Source organism: Caretta caretta, chromosome 12, assembly GCF_965140235.1.
Source record: "Caretta caretta isolate rCarCar2 chromosome 12, rCarCar1.hap1, whole genome shotgun sequence".
Taxonomy (NCBI): domain Eukaryota; kingdom Metazoa; phylum Chordata; order Testudines; family Cheloniidae; genus Caretta; species Caretta caretta.
In genome coordinates, this window is record NC_134217.1 from 7118332 (window position 1) to 7146111 (window position 27780).

The 27780-nt window shown below is 46.7% G+C and overlaps 1 protein-coding gene across 5 annotated transcripts; it reads right to left on the reverse strand.

The window, feature by feature from the left end:
- Positions 1-26244, reverse strand: KATNB1 (katanin regulatory subunit B1). 5 transcript variants are annotated; one of them, XM_048816631.2, is made up of 20 exons: positions 26223-26244; positions 24520-24822; positions 21476-21606; positions 18013-18130; positions 15262-15362; positions 14581-14622; positions 12748-12831; positions 11768-11883; positions 11182-11253; positions 10779-10929; positions 9652-9839; positions 9388-9518; positions 6938-6988; positions 6654-6730; positions 5930-6049; positions 4189-4338; positions 3650-3726; positions 3096-3170; positions 1973-2089; positions 1-1294 (listed from the first exon to the last, which is right to left on the reverse strand). In XM_048816631.2, exons 2-20 carry the CDS (start codon positions 24557-24559, stop codon positions 1162-1164), a joined length of 1974 nt encoding a protein of 657 aa, XP_048672588.1. In that variant the 5' UTR covers positions 24560-24822; positions 26223-26244; the 3' UTR covers positions 1-1161. The 5 variants fall into 5 exon arrangements, with proteins under 5 accessions (XP_048672588.1, XP_048672586.1, XP_048672587.1 ...); XM_048816629.2 differs by lacking the exon at positions 26223-26244 and adding an exon at positions 26111-26189; XM_048816630.2 differs by lacking the exon at positions 26223-26244 and adding an exon at positions 26004-26095.
- Positions 26245-27780: the final 1536 nt, after the last annotated feature.

The following is a 27780-nucleotide window of genomic DNA, read 5'->3' on the forward strand; positions in this document are numbered from 1 at the left end:
TTTTCCAAATAAGTTACAAATTTTTAATAAAATTCATTATAAGTTAGTTTCCTGAACAGCAGGCTCCAGCGTATTAATGGTGGGGAGGGAGCCCTCAGCACAGGAGCCTCCTTCCCTACAGGAAAGAAGCAAGAATGGACAAAGGTTCTGACAGTCATTTATTGAAAAATCTCTAAGAGTCCAATGGGTGTAGCAAGAGGTTGGTCTGTGTCCATCTGCCTCTCACCCGCCCACACACTCCCAGCTCAAAACCCTCCCCAAAGGCAAACACATAGGGCAAGTCCTGGCTAAGTTCCATTTACAAACAGATCATGTAGGCCCCATCCCCACCTACTCCTAGTTAGATTTTAACATAACTAAAGCTACGCAGCCAAGAGCCACTAACAGGGATCTTAAGCACCCCCGCTATCAGGCAGACCACAAGACAACCTCCACTGGAAACAGGGCCTTGAGACGTCAGGTGTGACACCAGCAGGACTAGTGCTGTGAGATATCCTGACTCAAATCCTCTGAAAAAGTTCACCAAGGAAGGGGCTAGTCCCAGCCGCCAGTGGAAAAGCACTAGCCATGTCCACGCTCTAGGAAAGGGGCACTCTGCCCAGAACCAGCTCTCCCGCAGTGTTGCACTGGCGATACCCAAGCAGAGGGAAGCTCCTGGAAAAGGGATTCCATCGCTCATCTGACTGTGAAGGGAAAAACAGAGCAGGCCTCCAGGTCCAGACTCAAGTGTTCCAGCTGGTCTGATCCACAGCCTCTCCGTGGCTGGAGTAGTCAGGTAACAAGCGGGCTGACGATGAGTATGGGAATGGGAGACGGCAGAGTGATGGCTGATTCTGAGCCCCACCCCAGGGAGGAGGTCTAACAGAGAAAGAGCTGGGTAAAAGTTCTATGAAGAGCTGAACTTAAGTTAGCTCCACATAAGAACCAGAGAAAGGTCTTAGCTCTGCTGCAGTCTTCATCCAGCCAGGCCCCTCCCACATGCAGGACAGACACCTCCAAATCAGGTTTTCAATCCAGCTCCTAAGGCACCAGAGGTGAGGCAGGTAGCCAGCGGGGACTTCGGTTCCCTGCTGTGCTCTGGGGAACAGGGATGGACACGGCGTGAGACAGATGGAACTAACTGAACCTGTGTGTTTGCGTGTGTGGAGGCGGAGGCAGCTGTCACTCAAAGACAGCCATGAGGAGGTGAAGCTCACGGAAGGCACTGCCATGGCGGCCACTCAGTCCAGACTTGTTCTTTATGATATTGCTGATATTCTTCAGCTGCTTGTAACACAGTTTGCACTTATGGAGCCTGCAAAGAAAGAAGAGGGACAGGGCATGAATCCGCAGCAAGCACTCCCTGGGGTTCCTGGGAATATGTGATGGGAAGGAGGAAGAACGCCTGCATCTCTGTGGCTCGAAGAGACAGAAATATCAATGGATTTGTGCGAGTAGATGTTTGAAATTCTATCAATGCTATGAGCCAACAGCTCTTTTTCTACTTGTTTCCCCGCCCCGAAGGGAGCCAGTTTGCGATGTAAGGAAGTGCCATTTCAACAGAGCCACTTTTCAAAGAAAAACTGCACTTTAAATGAGGAATCTTGCAAACCCAATTTCAGGCTGAAGCCAGTTGTGGGCGGTCATTTAAGGAATACAGCCTTAAAGGACAGTGGCTGTTTGGTATTCACATGCGCTCCCGGAGCAGTGGGACACTGCGCATGTTGGGGGAAGAAAGTAGTAGCTCAAGTGCCTGAATTTGCTTCTCAGGCAGGGTCCTTCATCGCCTAACGCCAGGTGCTACCCATGAAGGGGGAGGAATACCCTGCATAGCTTTGCAGCAACCCCTCTAACTCCATGAGCAAGACTGATGGGGCTGGGAGGGCATCCATCCAGCCTCTAACTGTCCAAAGGAAAAATCAGCGTGATGCCATGACATCAGGAGAGGGCTCGTATGGCAGGAGGCGGCGTGGCAGCGGCTAGGGTGCCTTACCTCTCTTCTCTTGTGATGTCCACCCCAACAGACGGTGGTGCAGCAAGAATGTCGGTGATCAGTGGCAGGAATCTCTGGAGAATCAGCTTTAAGGAGGTGCAGCCAGTCTGTACATAACTGACACAAAGACACAGAGGGTCAGATGTCACTTGACTTTCACTCCCATATTTACACCACCTGGCTGAACGTGTCTTACAGCTCACTCACCAACTTAGTGTCCTGAGGTTGGTGTCCTCAAACAAACCTCCCCAGCCTGCATAAAAGACCCCCCTGGAGAAGAAGGGCTAATAAGAGGAAGGAGAAAGGAAAGCAGAAGCTGGGCCTAAACAGCAGACAAATACAAACTATGCCCACACTCTCAGAGACTCTGACATTTGACCCCTGCTCAGCAACCTGTTCAAGCACAGAAACGTTCTGCCTCAGAACTCAATCTCCATAAAACCCACTAATACTCATGGTTGAAGAGTAAAAGCCGGAAGTCGTTCCTTGAGGGACATCCTGCATTTCTTTATTGTGCGTCTATGAAGTACACAGGATCTTCAAAATGACCCAGAGGCTGCCTCATGACCAGTTCCCAGGTCCAGGTCCATCTGGAGCAACTTGCTTTCTTGGTTCCCCGCCTGCCTATCCAAGTGCTCCTGTTCTGTGACTAAACATTTCAACCAGTGTCCTACATGCTCAACTCCAATTCATTCCTTTGACTATCTCCTCTCCCAACCGTAGTTATAAATTCCAGGTGGAGTATTCCAAAAAAACCTTTGGTCCAGTCATTGTTTAAAGCCCAACTATTCTGCCTCAACCTCTTCCCTGGCTCTGCCATAGCTACTTTCAATTCAAAATATCTAGAACAATCTGCTGCTCTCAATGTCCGTCTTGTAGTGGGTAACAACTCCCACCCCAAGCAAACCCTATCCTCCACGTTTCTTGGTTTCCCTGTGCTCCTCCTGACCTTTGGCCACTGCACCTCTCTCTTCCAGATGATGTATCTATGCAGAACTGTATCCTACATGGTTTTCTGGTATTTTCTTTACTGAGCAGCTGTGTAATACCCAGTGAAACTCATCTAAGAATGCCACTATCCACCTGCTTGTCCTCCAAGGAGGTAGCTTCCTGAACACCTCACCTTTCATATTTGCTTTGAAGGAGCTTCTCTATCTGAGGCAGGATTATAGTACACAGATCCAGTTTCCAGAGAGACCTGAAAAGAAAAGAACACACTCCAGGAGAAATGGAGACAAGCCTCAGGGGGCTTTCTGATTCAACACAAATAATGCATTCAGACCCAAAAAACTCAGCCAGTTCAGCCTGAGCTTTGCTGACTGAGTTCACTCACTCCACCTTTGATGGAAAGTGGCATAATAGCAGCTCTGGTCATTTCTGGTTGGATTCTGAAGAACTGGCTGAAGTTCTTCTACAAGACTCATTTTCCTGATGAGACATTAACTGCTAACAATGAAGGCACTGCAAGAACTAGTGCCAAAGACCTGATCACTAGTGTTGCAGGCTCAAAGACGTGACTAAAATGCATTTGCTCTTACACTGGTGGCCATATGCCCAATATAGGAGATGAGTGGATGTTAGGATATGTCTAGTCAATATCAGATAAAGCAACCACAGAGCGTAGAAGGTACCTACTGGACACATTCTTACACAGATGCAACAGCTGCAAATACTCACGCCTTCTGGTTGACAATGTTCAGTAGGTCCACTATGACAGAGAGATCATTGATAGCCACAGCAGAGTCCACAGATGTCTGAGACAAGGGGAGAGGAGGTAGAGAAAAGTTAGTGTGAGGCTTACACTAACAGACCCCATGTAAACATTATGAGAATCACTTTCTAAATACCAGGCACAGGGACATGGTAATAGAGTAGAGAAGAGCATGCTGCCACTAGCCACCCTAACACTTAGCAACACACCCACTGATTCACACAAGGGTCCTTATGTAGGAAACAGAGAAGCTCACAGCTACTCTAGTTCCAATTGCAGCCACACTACAGTTCATTCCACATTTCTTTTGAATCATATAAAAAGAATGAAACAGCACACCAAGGTGCAATGATAGGAACCGATGCTTGGATATCATCTTCCTGTAATCGGGGGTTCAGAGCCAGTTCTGCGCAAGCTGAGATGGCCTGTCCAATTGCTGTCCTACCTCCACCCCACAGAGTAAGTCTGACCTGTCCCTAAATGCCAGTAAATCCCACTTCCTTGCCTTTATGTCACCAGTGCTCCACATCGCTCGCACAGTGTCCAGGTTCTTGTGGCGGCTGGTGAGCACCACACACATAGTCTCATGGCCTTTACGGATCTGGGACATGGCTTCCTCGTCCACTATCTCGCATTGGCTTTGGTTTTTCACAGCCTGAGGTACAGAGAAAACATCAACTGATTGGTGACAGCAGAATAAGATGTTGTGGTCTGAGACTGTGGGAAGTGGATAAAGAGGAGCCTTCCTAGGTCTAATCCTGCTTCCCTTGGCAGTAGGAATATGGGCTATCCGAGAATGAATCTCGGTGTAATTGAGTCTGACCTTTCTGGCAGCATAGGGACATGGTAAAGAATTCATATTCTCCAAGTTTGGACTTTTGTTCTCAGCAAGTTTTAAGCACAAAATGAACACAGCTAGTGAAAACTAGACCTGGGAGAGAAATGGGATTCTTTCTGGTGGAATTTTTCACAAGAAAAAAGTCTTTATTGACATTTTTCAGCTGGAGAACATTGATTTCCCATAGGAAAGTCCAAAGTGAACATTTTTAATTAAAATTTTTTTATTCTGTTTCATATTCAAATATTTCAGTTTGTTTCTTTCAAACAGAAAAATGTTTGTTTTAATTTTCAGCGTGTTTCTCCCACCCTCTTCCCTGCACTGGAAAAAAAGGAAGAGAAGGTGGTAAACCTATCTTTCATGCCTTTTTACTAATTAACAGTGGGTGGATTCTCCCCTCACTCCTTTGGCTGTTTCCCAACTCCAACTGTTAGAAAACAGTTACAAAATGCTGGAAAGGAGGGGGAAAAAAAAAGTTTGTTTTGAGACAAACCCCATTTCCAATAAAAAAATTTCAATCACAACATTTTCAACCAACCTGAGTTAAAAAACCCAACACACACCAAACCGCTCTGTGGATTTAATTAGAGGCTTAACTAGACTTCTGTCTAAGCCAAGCTGGAAGCTCCCTTTCATCTGATCATGTTCCTAGTTTGGTATCAGAAGAGTGCCTTGGCTTGGGAAGGACTTTTGCCTTGGGAAATTCTAGGAGCCATCCCTGATTTGGGAGACAAAGGTGAAAGTGAAATAATTTAGAGACAAACTGACACTTGCCGCAATACCTATAAAAAAAACTTGACCGATGTTAGGCAGCTTGTGTGCTGGCTCACTGCCTATCATGCTGACCTGTATTGTCTCACTGTTTCCTTGCGCTCCCGTGTCTCAGGATCCATCCATTGTCACTTGTCTCCTATTTGGACTGTAAACTCTTTGGGGCAGGGACTTTTTGTTCTGTGTTTGTACAGCAGCTAGCACCATGGGGTCCTGGGCAATTGCAACCAACCAAGAGCTTGTCAGTAGTTAGGGGTGTGAGGGTCCCTTGACTGATAAGGCGTGAGCAGAGGGAGGGCAAAACCTGTGGTGTTCCTCTGAGGCCACATTCAATGATCTGAAACACAGGCTTATGGAATCTCCCATGGAGCAGTGATTATTTTTCAGTATGAAGAGCCCTATTGCAGGGGTGCCCCACATCCCAGCTCTGTCTCACAGGGTTTGTCCCCTCTGTGTTCTTTTTTTAGCGGTCTAAGCCAAGGCTGAACATAAGAAAATCCCGCAGTATGTGTGGTCAGAGATGGCACCAATACAACCTCACAACCGAGCACAACCAATCCAGGCCTACGGCACTGCTACCCCGTACTCCCAAACCACCTGCTTAACTCTCCTGCTTTAGAGCAAGCTAGTTACTTACTGGCAGAAAGTCAGAGGCCTTCAGCCCAATGGGCGCATTCCTGGCTGCAGGAATCACTGATGGCTCTGCTCTGGTCACAGGGGTTGAGGAGGCTATTGGTGGCCTCTGAACCAGGTCAGGCTGCAGGAGAAAGTGAAATAGAAGTTACAGCAGCAATACTCTGCCCCAGGTCTCACACCCTCTCCCTCACCCACTTCCTTCTGGAGCAATCTAAAGTTTGCTGGCATGGCAGGCGGGGGGGGGAGGAGAGAGAGAGACTCTCCGAGGCATGTTGTGAGGCTTAATTAATGATTGTGAAGAGCATGGAGATACTCCACTGAAAGGCATTAGGGCCGCCTGAATGTGAATGGAGAGGCCCCATCCTGTGGGGCTCAGTTAATCTTCAGATACAAAGAAGCCACGGTCTAAGAATCCCGTGAAATCTGACAGCTGTTTCTCTTCAATGCACACTGGGGCTCTGAGGCACCAACAGAGACAAGACTAGAAATCTGGAAACAGAATTAAAAGTAGCAGAGTCAAAATCTGCTTGTAAATGAACCCAAACTGGAGATCTGGCTTCGAGCTCTACACCTGGCCCTGCCCAGATCAGTTTCCCCCCTTTCTGGTCTCCACTCACGTGCACTGGAGGGACTGGCATGATTAGCAACATTCCAGAATCTCCAGTGCTTGGAATTCATTGGGAATAGGGATGTTGAAAGATCCTAATGGCTCACACGGTACATACGTTTTCTTGGTTTGGCAGTGGGGTCTGAATGTCCACGACTTGGCTGGGCTTTGCTGCTTCCTTTATGATAACAGGCTCTGGAGTGAAGGAAGGAAGGGGAGGAGGGAAAAGTCACACTCTATCCCTTTCAGGAGAAGCTTTCAGCAGAGGTACTCAGACACTTGAATTACATAGAACAAGTCATGTATCTCTCTGGACAAGGAGCATCCTGTTGAAACAGCCACCTGCCCCCCTGATTCCCATCCCACCCTCACCCAGCATTCAGGTGGACAGTCCCAACTCACCATCCTCGGGAGGGGCTGGGAAGGGCTCACTCTTTGGTGGTGGAGTTCGAGCTACAAGAAGGGGGAAAAAAGAAAGCCAAGGCCACAGATTAGCACAGAGCAGCCTTGGGACTGGTGTAACTCACAACAACTAAGCAGATTAGGACAGTTACTGACATCGAAGCCTGGCTTATCTCCTCTAGAGTTTAAATGTTATTGTTGGGTTTCAGCTGAAGGTTTGGAGCCACTGTGGCTGTGAGGAGCAAAACAGACCAATACGTTCCCATAATTCAAAAGGAGCAAAGTGCAGAGTCAGGCAACATGTTCACAAATCAATTAGATTAGTGAAGCAGAAAAACGTATAAAAAGATAAGGGATTATTAATTACACCAGTAAGGAAGTTAATATAACTACCACCACCACCTTAGACAGCTTAGATAATTTTAACCATTTAACCCTCTACATGGTCATAGCTGGGCTTTGGACTAGACACTTAACCACCCACCTTAAATGGGAACCCTTGGAAACTATGGGGTTTGTGCAGTACGGTGCCTACTGCCATAATTCTAAGTGAAAAGAGATATCTAACAATCCAGTGCTCCGTCTTGATCTGACCAGAAAGGCATCCCGCTCAAGATGGAGCGGTTGGTTTCTGGGCCATACCTCTATATTACAAACGAGAGGCTGCAGTTTGCTTCCCCATATGCTAGTTAGATACAGCCTTCTAGTAAGTTGCCAATGTAGCCCTTGGTTCAGAGTTCCGTTTTAAAGAATTTTAAATAGAGGTTTTCTGAACTCCAAATAGTCACAGGCTGTGCCAATTAGCCAAAGATCAGTCTTTCCTCCTGGAGCTGATTATCATAGAATCATAGAATATCAGGGTTGGAAGGGACCTCAGGAGGTCATCTAGTCCAACCCCCTGCTCAAAAGCAGGACCCATACCCAATTAAATCATCCCAGCCAGGGCTTTGTCAAGCCTGACCTTAAAAACTTCTAAGGAAGGAGATTCCACCACCTCCCTAGGCAACGCATTCCAGTGTTTCACCACCCTCCTAGTGAAAAAGTTTTTCCTAATATCCAACCTGAACCTCCCCCACTGCAACTTGAGACCATTACTCCTTGTCCTGTCCTCTTCCATCACTGAGAATAGTCTAGAACCATCCTCTCTGGAACTACCTCTCAGGTAGATGAAAGCAGCTATCAAATCCTCCCTCATTCTTCTCTTCTGCAGACTAAACAATCCCAGTTCCCTCAGCCTCTCCTCATAACTCATGTGTTCCAGACCCCTAATCATTTTTGTTGCCCTTCGCCGGACTCTCTCCAATTTATCCACATCCTTCTTGTAGTGTGGGGCCCAAAACTGGACACAGTACTCCAGATGAGGCCTCACCAATGTCGAATAGAGGGGGACGATCACGTCCCTCGATCTGCTCGCTATGCCCCTACTTATGCATCCCAAAATGCCATTGGCCTTCTTGGCAACAAGGGCACACTGCTGACTCATATCCAGCTTCTCGTCCACTATCACCCCTAGGTCCTTTTCCGCAGAACTGCTGCCTAGCCATTCGGTCCCTAGTCTGTAGCTGTGCATTGGGTTCTTCCGTCCTAAGTGCAGGACCCTGCACTTATCCTTATTGAACCTCATCAGATTTCTTTTGGCCCAATCCTCCAATTTGTCTAGGTCCCTCTGTATCCTATCCCTGCCCTCCAGCGTATCTACCACTCCTCCCAGTTTAGTATCATCCGCAAATTTGCCGAGAGTGCAATCCACACCATCCTCCAGATCATTTATGAAGATATTGAACAAAACCTGCCCCAGGACTGACCCCTGGGGCACTCCACTTGACACCGGCTGCCAACTAGACATGGAGCCATTGATCACTACCCGTTGAGCCCGACAATCTAGCCAACTTTCTATCCACCTTATGGTGCATTCATCCAGCCCATACTTCCTTAACTTGCTGACAAGATTACTGTGGGAGACCGTGTCAAAAGCTTTGCTAAAGTCAAGATACAATACATCCACTGCTTTCCCTTCATCCACAGAACCAGTAATCTCATCATAGAAGGCGATTAGATTAGTCAGGCATGACCTTCCCTTGGTGAATCCATGCTGACTGTTCCTGATCACTTTCCTCTCATGTAAGTGCTTCAGGATTGATTCTTTGAGGACCTGCTCCATGATTTTTCCGGGGACTGAAGTGAGGCTTACTGGCCTGTAGTTCCCAGGATCCTCCTCCTTCCCTTTTTTAAAGATTGGCATTACATTAGCCTTTTTCCAGTCATCCGGGACTTCCCCCGTTCGCCACGAGTTTTCAAAGATAATGGCCAATGGCTCTGCAATCACAGCCGCCAGTTCCTTTAGCACTCTCGGATGCAACTCATCCGGCCCCATTAATTAATTAATTCTGAAGCCTCCAAACCCTAATCCTTGCTACCACCCGGAAAGCAGAACAGAGTCTGGTACTGACTGATGGAATTCTTGGGCTGGAAGATCTCCTTGTAATCCTCTGGATTCTGGATCTCAGCCTTTGATTCCTTTTCATCCCGGTCATCTTCACTGCTGGGACTGCGCCTCTCGCTCTCTGAGTTGTGCTTCACTCTGCCAATAAGAGAGTCCCAGTCAGGAGCAGACTGGCAGGGTATGTTAGAGAGAAAGAGCACTAAGTTCTCCACTCCTTCCAATAAAGCATTTGGAATTGTGAAGCACACACCCGCATCGGATTCTTCCTTACCTTTGGGGCTTGCTACAGGTAGTTGATGGCCTGTCATAGATGCGTCGAAGGGAGGACCCTGTGGGGGTGGGCTGAACCAGAGGCCTATCATCTTTGATCGGTCCATGAAGACCAGAACCAGACTTTGTGACTCTGCTGAGGTCCACAACGAACGAGGAGACTGTACTCTGCGAGACGGAAACCCCTATCTGCCAAGAGCAAGAATAAGGCAAGTTGTTAGGAGTCCAGTATAATGTTAGCCCCTCTAAGCTGAGGTCCCATGGGCTGGACTTAGGGTTTCTTCTCCTTTAAATCAGTTACATAACTTGTTTTGAATGGCTTCTCTGTGGTGTTATCCCAAAACAGTGACCAGAAGGGCCTTTAGCAACTGGGAGCATAAGCAAGGTATGGAAGAATCTACCAGGGAAAGTTACTGAGAATGTGTCAAAGGGCATTAACTAACAGATCAGACATTGGTTAAAGCAAGCAGAAAAAGGGCACTATGAGCGTATGCTAAACAGCTGCACTAGTGAAAAAGAGAAGCAGCTTGGCAGAGGGGCTCGTGAATGAGAGTGGAACTTAGGAAACCTAGATCCAACCCATGGCTCTGACAATACTTCACTAAGACTTAAAGCTTGTCATGTCACCTCACCTTCTTATTCTCGCCCTACCTGTTAGATGGGATAGAAAGGCCACTACTGCTAAGGGTTTTCTTCATGATAGCTGTCTGCATACAGTCGTGCTCTTGGCACTGGGGCTCAAACCTTTCTAGCTAGTATTCTCCATTGGGCCACATGCTCATGGTATCAAATAGCCAAGCTCCAGGGTGCAAAAGGGACTAGAGCCCCAACTACCACCCATTTGTTCCTCAGGAAGCCAGACAGACGTGGAGCGGGGTAAGAGGGAGCAGCACGTGGAACTACACAAGCAATGATCCAAGGAGAAAACGATGCTGCCCCATGTTTATCCGTCATTCTGAGACCTGCTGAGGAGCATGGTACCAGCATTAAGACTGACCATGGCCAACTATGAGCTGTGACAGCCTAACACGGCCAGTCTGTAGAAGTCAGAGGCCCAGTAAGCAGCCCAGGGAATATTTATTTGGTATTTCTCAGACTCTTCTCTCCAATTCACGAAGGGGAACTCACCAGCTGGTTGTTGCAGATAGATAAGTCAGCCACTTTTCCCCAGGTCACCAAGACCACATCAAAGCAGCGCTCAGGCTCCCAGCCATACACACGTAGTGAATCCTGGTAGCCACTATACAAGCAGCAGCCATCTGGGTTGAAAAGAACACACCTGGAAAAGGAAAGAGACCAAGATTTATCCAAGACTTTACTAACTCAGATAGTCTTTGAAGGAGACCAGGGCTGAACATCCTACTTCACCAGAACACCAGGGACAAGTGCCATAAGTGTCCTAGAGCTTCAACTTCAGCAGCATGAACTTTCCTTAGCAAAGTGTCCCATTAATGAGAACTTGGCCTTTTAACCAGGCCGAACCCATATGCTAGGTCACTACCGAACTCACTATGGTACAAGTATAATGTACCTGACAGGAGTGGCCTCTTCTTCAATGCAGCTCACCACTTGAAACTTCTCCAAGTCCCAGAATCTGACTGTCCTGTAAGCACAAAGAATGAAAGGAAAGAATAGCTGTAATTCTAGAAAGCCAGAGACCCAGACCGTTATAATAGTATGTAACGGTATTTTCTACTGCAGTTTATTGCTGTGTGCTAATGATGACCCCCCCAACAGTAGGTAATAACGCTAAAGCAGAATTTGGATCCAGCCACAGATGCAAAAGGAGATGCTTATTGGCTCCATAGGTATCTAGCACTGACCCAAAGCCATGGATGACTCAGTGGGGACAGGCTGCCTGCTGTGGCTGCATTAGTGTTCGACTCAAGTCTAGCTCGTTGATTCCTAGTGTGACAGAAGTTGCGACTAGATTTTGGGAGAACATGGTAGGATCTGCATGGAATCATACCACATTTGCAATCTGCAGTGCAACTGTCCAGCTCCTCCAGTGGTGGGAATGTCTCGCCCCCTACATGAACAGCAATGCTCCCAGGAGGGTGGAGACCAATACAGGAGCAGATGAATAAACATCTTGCTTTTTCTTTCCCTGCATGTACCTGTCAGCGCTGCCGGAGGCCAAGAGGTATTCATTGGGATGAAATTCAACAACGTTTACTGGGCCTGTATGTCCTGTAAACTCGAACATTATCTTCCCAGCCGCCAGATCCCACAACTGGAAGAAGGAAAGAACAGTCAGGCTTGAGAGAGGATGTGTCTACCCTGGATTGTTCTCCACTGGAAATCTGCTAGCTAGCCCACAAGCCTGCCTCTGGCAGGTAATGACCAGGGCCACGAGAGTTCTAATCAGACTGAGGGTTATTTCCAGTTTTGTTTTTATTTGGAGATTTGTCAAAGAACCTCTATCATTGTTGAAGACTGGCAAGAATATACAGTGGCACTAGAGGGGGTTTCAGTAGCTAAAATAAGAGGTTTTTTAAGTCATGATGTGCTATATGTTATTTTACCTGTAGGGTTTAACTTTTCACATCATCTGGTCTTCACTTATAAATCTTGGGTGCAATGACTGACCTGCTCATCTGAACGGAGGTTGAAAATGAAGCCAGCTTCTTGCCCAGAGCCCTCCATACCACAGCAGAAGAAATTGAAGAGTTGCTGCTAGAACAGATACTTTGCTGAATTCTCTCTGCATTTGGCAAGTTGTGTCCCTGACAGCTCTTTGGAAAGTGCACATGCTTAACCATCCAACTGGCTGAGCTTTCATTTTCAGCCTCAGGTTCACCTCACCTGGCAGTCAATGTACCCTCAACCTTTAGAGGCAGGACACTCTTGTGTGTTGGACAGTAAGGAATTATATTTCACTTAGCCACATCTCATTTCTGGCTGTTTTGCACTGTTGGACAATGGTCCCTGCTCAGAGACTTACCCTATGAAGCTAAGGGGCTCGCATCACTGCGAAGTGAGCTGGAGTAGGTGGGGTAGAGAACTGGCAACACAAATTAAAGAACAGTACCCCTGCCCTTCCACATGCCACAAGGAGGAACGGCTCTTGCCACACTCTTGATAATGAATATCATACCTTTACAGTGTGATCATCTGCAGCGGATGCTAACCACTTCCCATCAGGACTAAATCGGAGACACCTAACTGCTTGTGTGTGACCCTAAAAAAATACAACCACATACAGCTTGCAATGGGTTTGCACCTTCATTGTGCCCTTAGGAGGAAATCCTAGTTTCCTCTTTCCATTTTATTCTGTGCTTGTAACAAAATGAAATCAAGTAATGTTTATTACAGTTTGAAAGATTCCATAGTATGGTGGCAAAGCTCACATGGAAGGTCCCTGTGTGATGTTATCTAATTAGAATACGACCATACAAATCATTGTTGCTACATCTGTTATATAACTGCAACGAAACTTATACAAAGTGTGACGCATGGCCAGAAAGGGTTAAGCATCCTGAAGGATAAATGACCCAGATGCAACCTTTAGGGACATGTTAGAAAAGTATGCGAATGGTAATTATGGCCATCCCATGTTAGATAGGCTAGAACTTTGAAACGCAACCTGTATTGTTAGAGAACTGGAGGTGATACTAATTGTATGTGTGTACTTATATCCTGTCAGATGTTAGCCAGATAAACAGACAGTTCCTGTCTATCACTATAGCTATTGATTCAGAGATTAAAAGGACATCTTAACATTAAAATGAACTATAAACATAGTAATATCACTGTATTCATCTCTCTTTGAAATGTATAGTGAATCACCTGCCAATGGTGGAAAAAACAGGCAATTGCCTTATGTTAATCCGTATAGCTAATTACCGGAGATGCTTAGGAAATAGATCTATTTCAAAGTATCCACGATTGCCTATTGTTTGCCTAAGGACTCTGAGCTGTCAAGGAAGACCTGGAACTGTATAAGAATGCCTGGGGTCCTGAAACTTTTTATCTCAGATCTGCTTGATGCTTCATGCAGGGGCAGCTTAAGCCAAAAGGCTGAGATCTCCAGTCCTAACCTGGACTCCCCCTGCATATGGATATTGGACTATAACCTATGAACTAATTCTGAAAGAACTCTTTGCATCTACAAAACTCACCATCTCTACTATGAATCTGATCACAGAACTGTACTCATGTCTGTATGTATACTGATCTTTTAACCAATACTCTCTCTTTTTTTTTTTAAATAAATTTTAGTTTAGTTCATAAAAATTGCCTGTAGTGTGTATTTGGGTAAGATCTGGAGTATTCATTAACCTGGGAGGTAATGTGTCCAATCCTTTGGGATTAGTAGAACTTTCTTATATGATGAATAAGATTTTCAGTAATCCTCATCATATTTGACTTGGGTGTCTGGGTGGAGGCCTAAGGCTGGGTGGCTTTAAGGGAACTGTGTTATTGGCTTTTGGGTAACCAGTAAGGTATTACAGAAGCTGTTTTGTGCTGGTTTGATAAACGTAAGTATTGGAATATCCACCAGCTTTGGGGATTGTTTGCCCCATTCTTTGCAGTTCACTCTAATTGAGTAACTCCAGTGTAGCTCCTTGGGACCCCGGTCACACCCTGCAGAACACGAACAATTCATGTCTCCAGCACAAGGGCAATGCATCACTCCACTGCACACTCACTCATGGGATGCTCTGTAAGCACCATTGTCACTGACAACACATAGTACATTTACTCTTATGTTAACCATTTCTTGCAGCCTCTCTATCCAATCAGGCTCTGTACAAGTGGTCAGGCCATTCATTTTCATTGCATGGACTTCACAGGTCACATCAGTCCAATTTCCAATACCAAGGGATTAATAAATTAATTCTAGGTGATCCCATCTCGATTCCTGCATAAGTCAGAGAGAATCTCCTCTCCTCTCCCCTCCCCCAAATGATAGTGAAGCACACCTTACCTTGTACCGGAAGACACAGCCTTTTCTTCTTACATCCCAGAGCTACAGGAAAGAGCAACAAAAAACATGCTTAGAACCACAGTTATGAAGGACCCTGAAAGTCATAACAGAATGACAGGTCTCCCTACTACAGAGCCCATAAGTACTGTAGAATAGCTATGGGACAGGTGCCCAGCAGCTAAAGGGGCTGCTAAAACACAAGCCCATGCAAAGTATATTTCTTTACCCCTCCCTCCCCCTGCCCATGTAGGAATGGCCTGGAGTCAAGTTGCAACTTGAAGTGTTCAGAAGAGAGACGGCTGGCAAGACATTTCATACCATGAAAGCTAAATTCTTAGGGCCAAATGCAGACCTGCTATAAGCAGGTGTAGCTCCACTGATTTCAGTGTAATCACACTTGCTTACACCAGATTTAATTTGGCATCTAACACCAAGAGGCTTGAGAAATAAACCATAAACCCTAAGAGATGAACCAGACTCCTATTATTAGGATAAATTTCAGCTATAAGAATACAAGCAGGAATTTCACAAGCATCTATGAACACACCTCCTTACACACATGCAACTGATACTTTACAAACCTCCAACAGGACAATCTTTTTTGCTGTCAAAACAATCATGGTACTCTGATACACATGCACAGGGGATGAAGAGGGTACTTCCAGAAAAGACTGGCCTTACCTTGATGTTAGTGTCCAGGGACCCCGAAGCCACAAAGCTTCCAAAAGGATGGAAATCAAGGCTGCAGATATTTGCCTTGTGACCCATTAATGTACGAAGAACTGGAAAGAAAGTAGCAGCACAGAGAGGGAGGAAAAACCCTATTAGTCAGTGCTAATTTTCCCACAGACAATCCACAAGTCCAGCCATGCTGCCACTTACCATTAAATACACACTGATATTGTATACTGGCCAGTCTGTGCACAGCTTATTCATCTATGTACTGTGACAGATATGGTATTTTTCTGCAATATCTTTTGGAGACCTTACCGAATCAAGTTTAAGGATGTCTGGGGTGCATCATATTAAATAAATGGTTGATGTATTACTGCGGGCTGGGACTGCACGTAATCTCTATCTAGGTGGGACATGGAATGTGAACCCTAGGAAGTGTTATGAACTTCAGAGGACTATACTGGGGTGGCGAAACTTACTGGCCCTCTGAGTCACATACAACAATCTTCAGACGTTCGAGAACTGGGGTGCACCTGCCAGGGCTCGGGGCTTCTGCCCCACGGCGGCTGCAGCCCCAAGCCCCAGCAGGCCTGCCCTGGCAGCTGAAGCCCCGAGCCCCGGCAGGTGATGTTTGGAGGGGGACATGTGGAGTCATGTGCTCCCCCCCATTTTTGCCAGGATTTGCTGACCCCACTCAGTCACATGGTGCTGCTGGGCCCCCTCCCTGCACAGCAGCTGCTGCAGCTGTCAAGCTGGGAGCCCTGGCTGTGGGGAGCAGCAGCAGCAGGGAGAGTCACTACTTTTGCTACTGCCTCTTCCCGTGGAACTAAAGCAGCAGCCCCTCCAGGCAGCTCCCCGCTGTTTGCTACTGCTTCGCCACAAGGAGCTTACACGTGGGATCTGCAGGGAGGGGATGCGTGACTCAGGCTGTTGGGGGGCAAACCTTTAAATTCTGCCCCCCCACTCTCAGCAGGCACCAGTCGTCTCTAGCAGAAGCCCCTAGCCCCATCACAGAGCAGAAGCCCCAAGCTCCCTCTCCCACTTTGGGAGGCAGAGAATGAGGGGGCGTGAGAGGCTCAGTGAGACACACGTTAACTGTAAAAGAGCAGAATGTAGTTCGCAAGCTGTAGTTTGGCCACCCTTGGACTGTACTAAATGATGTGCCAGACAAGAATGGACTTTTGGGACAAACCGTTTGCCTGTGGAGTCGAATACAAATTCCCCATCTCTGTTTATACAAACACCCAGCCTTTTGAAGTGGTGCCCTGAGGAGGGGCCATTGTCTGCTGATTATCCCTTCCAGGAGTCTCAAGATCAAAGGCTCAAGCTGTATAAAGGAAGGACTGATTTATTCACGGGTGTGCTAGTTTTGAACTAAGGCTGTTTAAACACAGAACCACCCCTTGGTGGGGTTTGAAGGACTTACTCCTCCCAGAGCCCTTGCTGGAGTTGGGGGTGATGTCTGGCACCTATTAGCATGTGTGTAGGTTCTTTTCTTGTTTTTAATACCTTTTCTCTAATGCTTTCATCTTAAGAATAAATGTGCTGGTCTAGAAAGGGCTGATAACTTATAACAGCTAGTAATTAGAGCTGTTCATAGCCTTCGGCAAAATAGCAAAACAGTAACATTCTGGTTTGCTGGGCATATCACAGTATAGGCAGGGAACTGTACAGCCCGGAAAAACCCCAGTCAGAAGGGGAGAAACACATGGGTCTTTGCCCAAGAGAAGTGACAGCTGAGGAGCTGGGAGCCTAGAGTGGGCTCCATGGTCCACCAAGGGCAGAGGAATGCAGGTGCAGTTCCTCTGAATTCTGACATGTACATCATTTCATAGAAATGCTTTTGAGTCGACTTCCGCTAAACAAAGAAACTGCACTAAATGGACTGTTCCAGGGACCCTGCTTTACATGGTAATGCAGTTAGCAAACATTAATGCAAGCCACAAGAAGATGCATAGAGGGGAAACCGGAAAAATGTATTTCTTGGCTGAGACGTTTAAGTGACACTTCAATGGCTATTATATTAACTTTCAGAGTAACAGCCGTGTTAGTCTGTATTCACAAAAAGAAAAGGAGTACTTGTGGCACCTTAGAGACTAACCAATTTATTTGAGCATAAGCTTTCGTGAGCGATAATGGCACCTTAGAGACTAACCAATTTATTTGAGCATAAGCTTTCGTGAGCTATAGCTCACGAAAGCTTATGCTCAAATAAATTGGTTAGTCTCTAAGGTGCCACAAGTACTCCTTTTCTTTTTATATTAACTTTGTATCTATAAAATGCGCCCTCAATTGACTAGACTCAAGAGCATGACTTCCACCATCAACGCTCTAATAATGCACCATGTTTCATCTACTGCAGATTCCTGGCAGGTGTCCTACAATGACGACTTGCACATGAACATGACAGAAATGCACAGGCCAAATTCCTAAACATCCAGCCTCTTAAGTCAGGCTCAACATGAGACTATGTACATTCACACAAACCCCATGTGTACATTTATAACTGTTCAAATGTATACGTGCATTATGCAGCTTCAGTAGAACACTCCAAAGCATTCTAACAATACTGGTTTTGAGCTGAAGGAAACACTATCAGTCGATAAGGGCCTATCCAGATTTTTGACCTTCCTAGTCAGGACCTCTCCAGGTCAATGGGGATATGTGGTATAGGGATTTCCCAAAAGTTTGTACCACCCTGCTGTGCTCACACACTGCTGACTTAAATGGAAGACGCAAAGGAGAATGGAAACCTACTTTTGGCAGCTTCCAGATCCCATACTCGAATGGATCCTGACTGGGATCCTGCAACAATGAGCTCTTCATTTGTATTGATCCTCACACTCTCCACTGGTGTGGTATGGCCTGTCAAACTCTGCAAGGAAAGTCAACAGTAGCAGTCAGCAGACTGGAGGTGCAACTCTGAAAAGTCCTATGCGGGCACATGGTATTATCCTGTAACTGGTTTGGCATGCTGTTTTGCAACAGGCAGGACCTCCTTACCGCACAGCCAATTTGGCTGGTCCTCCCTCCTGGCAGCTCTCAGTGTGGTATAACATTCTAAGATGCATTGCCTCCCTCAGCCCCTGCCAAGTACGGCTGGTGTCACTCTGCGCGCATATCCCCCGAGCACTGTATCTCTTGCTGAGGCACTATGAGATAGTTGCCCAGATTTTCTCAGAACGTGCCGACACAAACACGGGTAGTCAAGCAGTAGGTGTGGATGTATAAATTAGGTCAGCACATGCATGTGCAGTGAAAAATATGCTGTATAGACACAACTACACCAGGTTTGTTGTAAATGAGTCAGATGACTGTCATACAAAACCACAGCTGTCCTTATAGCATAAGCAGGACTATCTGAAAGCCTTCTCACAAGCAAAGAAGTACACGTTACTAGCCAGCGTTGGCTGCTCACCAACAGTGCTACAACAGTACTGCAGCATTAGCTTGATGCAACAGCTACTGCCATGTACACAGTGCCTTTCATTCTCAAGGATCTCAAAATGCTTCTAACTTGACTGTATAGATACTGTGCAATAAGTAACCATTTAGTTAAAATGCCCGTGCCATAAAACACGTAACACAAAAATAAGGAGTTGTTCCAATAATCAAATTAATATGTGCATAATAATTAGTTAATATGTGCTGTTATAGGTATTTTAGTACCATTAAGCGATGCTTATTATTCCAAATCCAAACTCTTCCTTTATTTGTCCTTAGAATGGCTCCCTTGAAAAATTCAATCCAGCTCTCTCCACCCTTCACATTTATTAAGGTAACACCAGGGAGTGACAAGTTAAAACCCACCTGGATCTTTCTGCAGTTTTTGCTTGGGATTGCTTTTCTATAATATTGCAACTGTTAACGTTTTGTGTGCAACAGAGAACTCGGACTCAAATCAGGGGTCACAAAGCTGTAAGTCACTTGCCTCCCCTCTCCCCAAGGGTACTGGGGGTCCTAAAAAATCAAGTACTAAAGGTGAACTTCAAAGCAAACAAAAATCCCATTGAGAACATCTCTATACACCATAAAGCAGTAAAATCACAGCGATTCCCCTGCCCCCATCAAATAAAACCCATCTTTTGTTTTGTTTTTAAAAACAACAAAAACACTAGAAATACTAGGTTCTGACTTCTCTCTCTTCCCTGGAAAACCCAGGCAAATGTGCAGAAGCCTGGATGGTGACATCACAACAGTCCAAATCTAGTGCTGCAGTTCTCTCTGCCCTCAATTGGGGGGGGGGGTGGGGGGGCAGTGAAGAGATGCTGAATCTTATGCCCCTGCTGACTAAACTGAAACCAGTGCCCTGGTTTCACACTGCTCTGACATCACCATGCAGATCCTCCAGAGACATTGCAAAAGCCTATGGGAAGGAAACAGCACTGCCAATAAGGGATAGAGATTTCTTGTATCTACTTAGTCCTCTTCACATTTCCTGAGAGATGCCAGTTCAAACGAATGGGTGTTTGTGTGTGTGAAATGAAGTGAAAACTTCCTCCTTCTATCTTTCTCAACTCAACTCTCCTACCACACCAAGTGTCCCCTACATCCAAATCAAACATCAAAGCAGGATGCAGCACAGATAAATGCTAGCTGCCTTTATAATTGGCATGTGCTCAAGATCATTTCACATTATTGTGGTAGCTTTACTCTTATTATAGTGCATTTGAACATGCTGCACACAGCTTCTCCCTGCCCAGCTTATGGCCAAATCAGCACAATATCCTGACACAGTTTTATGCAGAGGCAAATAAAACATGCAGCCGTAGATATGATGCAACTGAGAGTGCAGCCTGGCCTAGGATGTGCCCCAATTCCAAGGTACAAATCTCACCACCCTGAATATTAATCTGTAAGACAAGCCTATCCTAAAACTAAGCCTTTAATAGTTTGCAACCCTGTAATAGTTGCATGCTGCAAACAACAGCAAGCCCAATATGTATCGTCTGAGCAAATGCTAGGACGGATGTTAAAGGTAGCCAGACATGCTGGATTGCCCTTGTTTTGAAAGACAGTTCCTGTCAGTTACTAACTAGGATTTTGTTCCTTCTTCACTGGAAACAAGACTCTGGTCACCCTGCACTCAGTAGCACTGATGTGCTATGAGCTAATGATATCTTTTCCCCCAACCCCACAGCCACAACTCAGCTACTCTACAGAGAGAGGTGATGTCTGCCCTCTCACTGAACACGAGACACAAAACCAAGAACTGTGCAGGGGCAGGAGGGCTGCTCTCTTCAAACCCCACATGTCATGAAGATCTTCAAGTATTCAGTGGGAGACTCCATTACCTGCCCTGGCCTGTCTTCAGTGGGAGGACGAGGAAGGAACCAGTGCAAATGTACCTTTTAAAACCTTTTTGAGTCAAGCCAGTGCTAGACTGGGGGAAGAGAGAGAAGATGGGGTAAAGGAGATGAAGTGGAAAATCAAGAGGAAGGAGAAAAGAAGAGTGACAGATGGAGAGGAACAATAAAATAGGTAACATTTTGGAGAGAAGACTCGAGGAGGAGGGGACAAGCGTAAAGAAGAAAAGGTGAGTAAAGGAAAAAGAAGAAATGCCTACAATGGAGAGGGATGAAAGAATTAAGAATTACAAGTTTAATTTGGGGGTGAATGAGAAAACTATGGGGACACAGAAAGAGGGCATCTTATTGCCTGCCCCACATATTCAGCTAACTGTGAACTCCTCCTAAACATTTCTCCTGTTCCTACCACCTCACTGAACGGATATCACTTACTAGAGTGATTTACCTCTGCTCCCCACACAGCTGGTGATCTCCCCAGTATGAATTATGAATCAAGATACTAGGGTAATAGAAAAATGTACACATTGAAGAAATTAATAATTTCCATTTTTTTAAAATGTCACTCATTTTAGACCCTTGTCATCTTTGAAGGCCACTGTCACACAGTTGGGCCTTAGCAGGGCATAGGAGGAGAGGTATAGCTGGTTCAGAGTCATGTGAACTGAAGGGACAAAGCCACTTTCAAACTGTGTGCGGCTGCTGGACAACATTAGTCCACCAAAGCTACCTTACTGTGTTTGTGTCCCAGTATAGCTTTGTAGCACTCCAAAGCAGACGAGAGGGGTTGGTAAAACCTAGCTGGAGGATTTATGACATTGCCAGACTCTCTCTGGCTCTAACTATGCAGACCAATTGCCTCCTCCCACAACCTACCCACAAGCAAATTAAAAAAAAAACCAGCCAACTCTTACTATGATGCAGTTGGGCTTGTTAACAGACCATATATTGACCCGACAGTCCTCTCCGCCAGTTGCCAGCAGCCGACCTGAACTTTTGCCCAGAACCAGCGAGGACACGTTGCTGCTGTGAGCCGTGATCTCTTCTGCACAAGACAAAGCAAACAAACAGTCACAACAAGTATTTGTACGATACACAATTTCTCTCCTGAAAGACTAGTAATCCACTGGGAAAGACTTCCCAGTTTTCACTGCGCAAACTGCAGTAACCTAGAGTTCCGATAAGAAGCCCCGCTACTTACTTATCTTGTTTGCAGCAGCCCCTCTTGGCCCTATCTGCTATGCTTGGTGATATATGCCAATCAACCTTCATCATCCCACTCTAGTCTCAGTGTGGTTCACAGTGACTATCTTATCTTACTAATAGTGACTCAGTAGCTTTTAAAAGGAGAATTTGCTTGGTTCCAGCACATTCCTTACAGAAGCTAGTTCATCATCTGTACCTGTGTGAACTCTCCTGGCCAGATGAAGGGTCTCAGAAGTTGGCATGGTACAAAGCAGCCACCGATCATTTAGAGAAAGGCTCCCTAATATTGTTCTGGACAGTAGCAGAAGTTCACACTGTCCTATCTGAGCCAAACTTGCAGGTTTGCAGTCACACGTGCTACCTTGCCGAGAAATTAAGACTCGGCACCTGGGATGGGCGGAGCTCCCTTCTACTTGAATTTTGGCAGAGCCTTTGCCTATATTCTCAGCATGTAACGTAGGTGAAGCATAGCAATACAGTTAGTTTGGGGGCAGTGACAAAAGATGTCCCTATTGGAGGGATGGACATAGATATGCTTTAGAGAGGTTGAATAAGGAAGTAGAATTAAAAAGGTGTTTTTTTTGTTTTTTTTTAAAGTAGCTTTTCATAAAGGCTGGGGGAGAAGATAGCCCCAGGACCCCGGTGGACTCTGGAGACGTCCCACTATAAACAGCCAGATCTGCATTTGTTTTACATTAAAGGGCACTTTAAAATGCACCCAAATTGTTAAGTTTTTGCCAAATGCATTTACCAATTCTTTAATATCAAAGCTAAAAAGTTCTTGTCTTTTAAAGGCAGCTAGATTTGTTTATGAAATGGTTACGAAACATTTGTAAAAATGCTAGCTAATAACCAATCCAGCCTTCGTTCTGATAATTGGGTGTGAAGCAGCTCACTTTTAAAAGTGACACTAATATTCCAAGACTTCAAAGAGTATGCAATTGTTCCTGCCCTCTGATCTGATGATCTCAAAGCACGTTACAGAAAGCGAAACCACATAACTTTCACATTAGCTAGAGAAACATCTTTCATGTTTCAGTTGTAATTAGGTTATTAATTAAATGAGAAAGGGACATTTGCTGAGGATGTACTTGCAGTTTAATGAAAGACCAATATTCTACTAAATGACAATATTAAACCAGAGCATGTGTCAACACATGAAATTCAAAGGCACATACAATACTAGTTACATAAATCCTCCTTTGGTATTAAGGGACGAATAGTGACTATTTAAGATTGGGTGGTGCAAGTACTGAATGTTGTTGTGAAATGTGAACATTTGCATAGCCTCCCTTTATCTTTTATTAATAATTTTTTACAATTTTTAAGAGTCATTGCTGAAGCATTCAACCCCCTCAATAAATGCCAGATGATAATTTTATGCCAACATTCAAAAACTGGAAGCAGAACCCTCTCTCTCTGAAGTGCTGATTTCCCTAAGCCCACAAACCCTTTCATAAAATGCTCTCTCATTAGGAACTACACATTGGCTCAGCAACCTTTAAGGCCCTAATTATCCTGGCTACACCTCTTTCCTAGCACTTGAGTGATTACTACTCTGAAGGCAGAGCTAAAATGAAGTAGGAAATAGTGATATTAAAGATCAACAGCATGGGCACGGTTGCCGAATGAAATGGGATGGAGATTTGAAATGGACCAAGTGCTGTCTTTTCCAGTAATCTGTGAACTTCAGCGGGGGTGGGGTGTTGGGGGGCGGTGGTGGTGACGGGGAGAGTAAGAAAAACATTTTTTCTGATTGTGAAACTGAATAGAAGAACCAACTGATGCCAGGTATATAGTGCTATACAGCCTTTGATCGTATACACCAGTTAACTCTATTAATACAGTTCTATTAAACATACAGCAACCCAGATGGGCAACATTCTCACTAATCCAGTTCTGGGCCTCAAATACTCAGCCTGGAATGCACATTTGTGGATAATCAACTACTTCCTACTTGTTCTATTGATCTTCTGACATCTCACAAAAAATTTGCAACATCTGCAGGAGAAGCATTTTTCTGTGTTTCTCTTTTTGACATTTAGGAGCTGCTTTGCCACTCTTTTTCTTTGGAGAAAAGATCAATTAAAAACAGACGTTTACTCCCTCTCGTGAACCTTTTATGGTGAAGCCAGAGACATAAAGATCTTGTAATGATCCCAGCACCCTTCCTGCAGCGATCCAAGAACCTACTGTACCTATAGCGATGGTAGAGGCAGCAACAGAGAGCAATCCAAAAAGAATATTGACATTAAACAAGTGGAACACTCCAAGGCAGGCTTGGCTTTATTAGCGTTCCAACCTGTTCACCAGCTGTTCTTATATTATATTAGAGAATTAGCAGGTTGTTACAGACCTGAAATTTAGAGAAAAAGAGAGATTTAATGTCCAAAAAAACCTCAGACAACAGGAATTGAAGACAGAAAGGAGGATGCCCTATCATCATCGTTGCAAATCCCAAAGAAACGTATCCCCTAGACCGATCTCTAGCTATGTCCTTAAGTCACTCTGGCTGGATGTTCAGAGGATGCCCTATGCCCTTCCACAATTCTCTCTCTGCCCTCCATCCACAAACAGACCCCTGAATTTTAAAAGAGTGCTCTATTGTCACATTAGAAAGGGAGTGGGTAGTTCCCTGGGGAAATTTCATTCATACCACAAAATAGAACAAGAGGCCTCTCTCTTCCCCTTCCCCCTTTTTCAAATAGAGAAATCTAATGAAGGACAAGAGAACACTATGAAAGACACTCACGCAGCTTCCAAGCTGTCTTGGTGGCAACAGAAGTTGCCATTTCCTTATTCAGTTCTTTTCTGATGGCCACTGAAAAAGTGCCCCCTTTCCTCCCAACAAAGGTTCACTTTGCTGAATTGTGTGGGGCTCAACCCCCCAGGCCTCAGTTTCTGCTGTTTGATCTGTTCAGACACATTTAGGCTAATGCAATTCCTTTCAAAATTCTTATTCTATTGTATCCAGAACAGTGGCCAGTTTCCTCCAATCGATAGGCCAGATCTTGAGTTCTGACTTAGTCTTGATCCATATCACTGAGCTGTATGCCTGGAGAAGAGAAAAAAAGAAAGAATCTTAACGTTTATGGCATTGTCCTGTGATACCACTCAGTCAGTACAGCAGGTGCAAAGTTCAGTGTATAGTTGTAATATTCATCTATTTATTCTGCTTGTAACAGCACCTAGCACAATAGAGTCCTGGTTAATGACTAGGGCTCCTAGGTGCTATGGCAATACAAATAACGAATATTTATTTAATTATTATTTGTGAGGAAGGTCATCAAATCCTGTTCTTCTAGTGTAAGCTAAAGAGTATGGACTGGTTGCCTATATGACCACTTCCCATCTCCCAGCTTTCAACAACAAAAGCAAAACAAGGCTCAATTCAATAAGATTATCACAGGGCTAATCAGAGGTTATTAATACACTAATTATTACAATTAAAATAATTAGAATAGTTCAATGGCTAGGTCCTGAAGATGTTTACAAGTCAGTGTACCTAGCACAAGGGAAGAAGCTTACTAGGCAACCACTTATCTTAATAGGTCACCCAAAAGTTTCCCCAGACCTACTGAATCAAGTTCCACTCCACCTTTATGAGGAAGCCACTGCTGTTAAGCCAGTGAGTTTTAAACCCTTGAGTTGTCACTCAGGCTCCGTACAGAAACTGAATGAAGGTGGCAGCTTTTCCTGGCCATTGCTAACATACGATCCGTGCGGCAGAGCCGCATCCCCACGCGAGTATCTACCCCCTGCCCACCCCTCTCTGGCGAGACTCATAGGCGAGCAGCTTCATAAGACGCCCCGCAGCCACGCGATCCAGGGCGCCCGGGAGTGCGGCTCAGCTCCCTCCTCGGGGTGGCCCCCCGCGCCAGCCCCTCCACGCCAGCAGCCCCCACGCCCCGCACGGGGGGGGGGGGAGGAGCCACCTTTACAGCTTCCCCCAATAGCTCCGCGCCGAGGGGTCCCACAGCCGAGCTCCCTCCCCCTCCCGGCCGCGGGAACCGGCACGTGAACACATTCCAGCCCCAACAGCTCCCCGGCAGCCCACCCGGGGGAGGCGTCCCCGCCCGGCGGCCTGGGGGAGGGGCGAGGGAGGGTCCCCGCCCCCACACCGGGCCCCCGGCCGGGGGAGGGGAGAAGGAGGGACCCCCCCGCCCAGCACGCTCTGGGCCCCCGCCCCCATGAGTGGCACCAAGGCCCGAATCAGAACCGCGCCCCACCCCTCACCGTGGGGCCTGCGAGCCGGGGGGGGGAAGGGGAATTAGACCCTCTCAGCCCCCCCCCGCAGCCGGCGTGCGGGGGACGGACCCGACTCCATTCCCGCCCCCTCCTACCTGCAGCGGCTCCGAGCTCCGCTCCGCCTTCCAGCCCGGACCCCCCACCTGCTCCCATCCCCCACCCTGATTGGCCCCTGCCTGACAACCGGCCCTCACCCTCACAACAAACCTCGGGCCTGGCCCCGCCCCCACGCGGCCCTCGCCGAATCGCACGCGCCGCCTGCATCCGGGCCCACCCGCTCCGCGGCAGTCCCGCCAATCAGAGCAGCCCATTATCCCCGCCGTTCTTCGGCCGCCCAGCCGCCGCCGCTGCTGAGGTTTCTCGCCCCGCCTCTCCAGGCACACTGACCAATCACCGAACACGAAGTGGGGTCAAAGCCCGCCCGCAAGGATGAGCTCTACCAATGACAGATCGGTTGGTCGCCTTAGCAACCGCGGAATTCCTGGCCACTCCCAGCGGGTCTTGCTGGCTGAGCCCCTACTAGGTAACCAATAGAGAAGGAGAGAGAGAGAGAGAGAGCCCCCGTGGGATGGTGTAGCCGTGTCGCCGCCATATTGGCTTCGGGCAGGCATATTGGCTTCGGACATGGCTTATCCTGACTGCTCCGAGGGGAGGGCCCTGAGCGCCGGTGACCCTCCTGTGCCCGGCCATTGCCCCTCCCCCCGGGGCGAGGCTGGCGTAACGGCCCCTGCCGCGATCTGGAGGCTGCCCCTGGGGCTACTGGCGCGGAGGGGGGGGGGGGGTCGTTGAGGGCGCGGGGGCCGCGTCCTGCGAGGCGGGCAGAGCTGGGCTGGCAGCGTGAGGCGGCGCCGCGAAGGGCGGAGCGGGGCCACGCGGGAGAACGGGCCGGGGGCCGGAAGCTGCCGCCAGCCCCCTGGAAATAAGAAATGAGGCGCAAATCGTTGCGGTGAGGGTGATACGACCTCTGGGGCAAACCACCGGCGGAGGTCGCGGACTCTCCGTCTCCGCGTGTCTGCGCAGCCGGCCTGGGTGCCTCTCTGTTAGCCAGAGACAAGTGACTGGGCTCAGTACGGGGGCAAGTGGGTGAAATTTCATGGCCTGTTATATACAGGCAGTCAGACTGGATGATTTACTGGCCCTTTCTGGCCTTAAAATCTATCAAGAATAAGATTATGGTTACCTCTCGAGGAAATATTCCGTAGCAAGAGAAAATGGCCACGTTTCAATGACCTGTCCTGTCCCAGTGCATCTGCGAACAGCCCCCTAATAATGCTACCGTGTTTGTGGTGGGCAGCAGCCCAGGAACAGATGGGCCATCTGTTCTCTGGCCTAAGTTGTGTGCTTCAGAGCAAGGAGTAAATCCCCTCTCCCCTTCCAGGTTTCAGGGTGACAGCCGTGTTAGTCTGTATTTGCAAAAAGAAAAGGAGTGCTTGTGGCACCTTAGAGACTAACCAATTTATTGGAGCATAGGCTTTGAGCTTATTATGCTCAAATAAATTGGTTAGTCTCTAAGGTGCCACAAGTACTCCTCCCCTTCCAATGCCCCACGTTGGGGTATTCTAATATTTCATAGCAGAATGTGTTTCTGACTTCCCCAGATTGTAATCAGTATCTACCTGTGTGATTTGGTGAACTATCTGCAATGTGAATTCCCATGAAGTTATTATAAAGTTGTTACTTTCAAAATTGCTGTATCATGAATACCACTTTGTCTGTGTATATCCATGATTGCTTACAAGCCTTTCAGCTTGTACCTCCCAAACCA

Excerpts from the sequence above, each read along its gene's own strand:
- KATNB1 (XM_048816631.2), bottom strand. The coding sequence starts at position 24,559 with ATGGCAACTTCTGTTGCCACCAAGACAGCTTGGAAGCTGC. Across the intron at positions 6,050-6,653 it reads CACTGCCAAACCAAGAAAAC|CCTGACCTGGTTCAGAGGCC; the intron begins GTATGTACCGTG and ends TTTCTCCTGCAG. Across the intron at positions 4,339-5,929 it reads AGGCCTCTGACTTTCTGCCA|GCTGTGAAAAACCAAAGCCA; the intron begins GTAAGTAACTAG and ends TCTGTACCTCAG.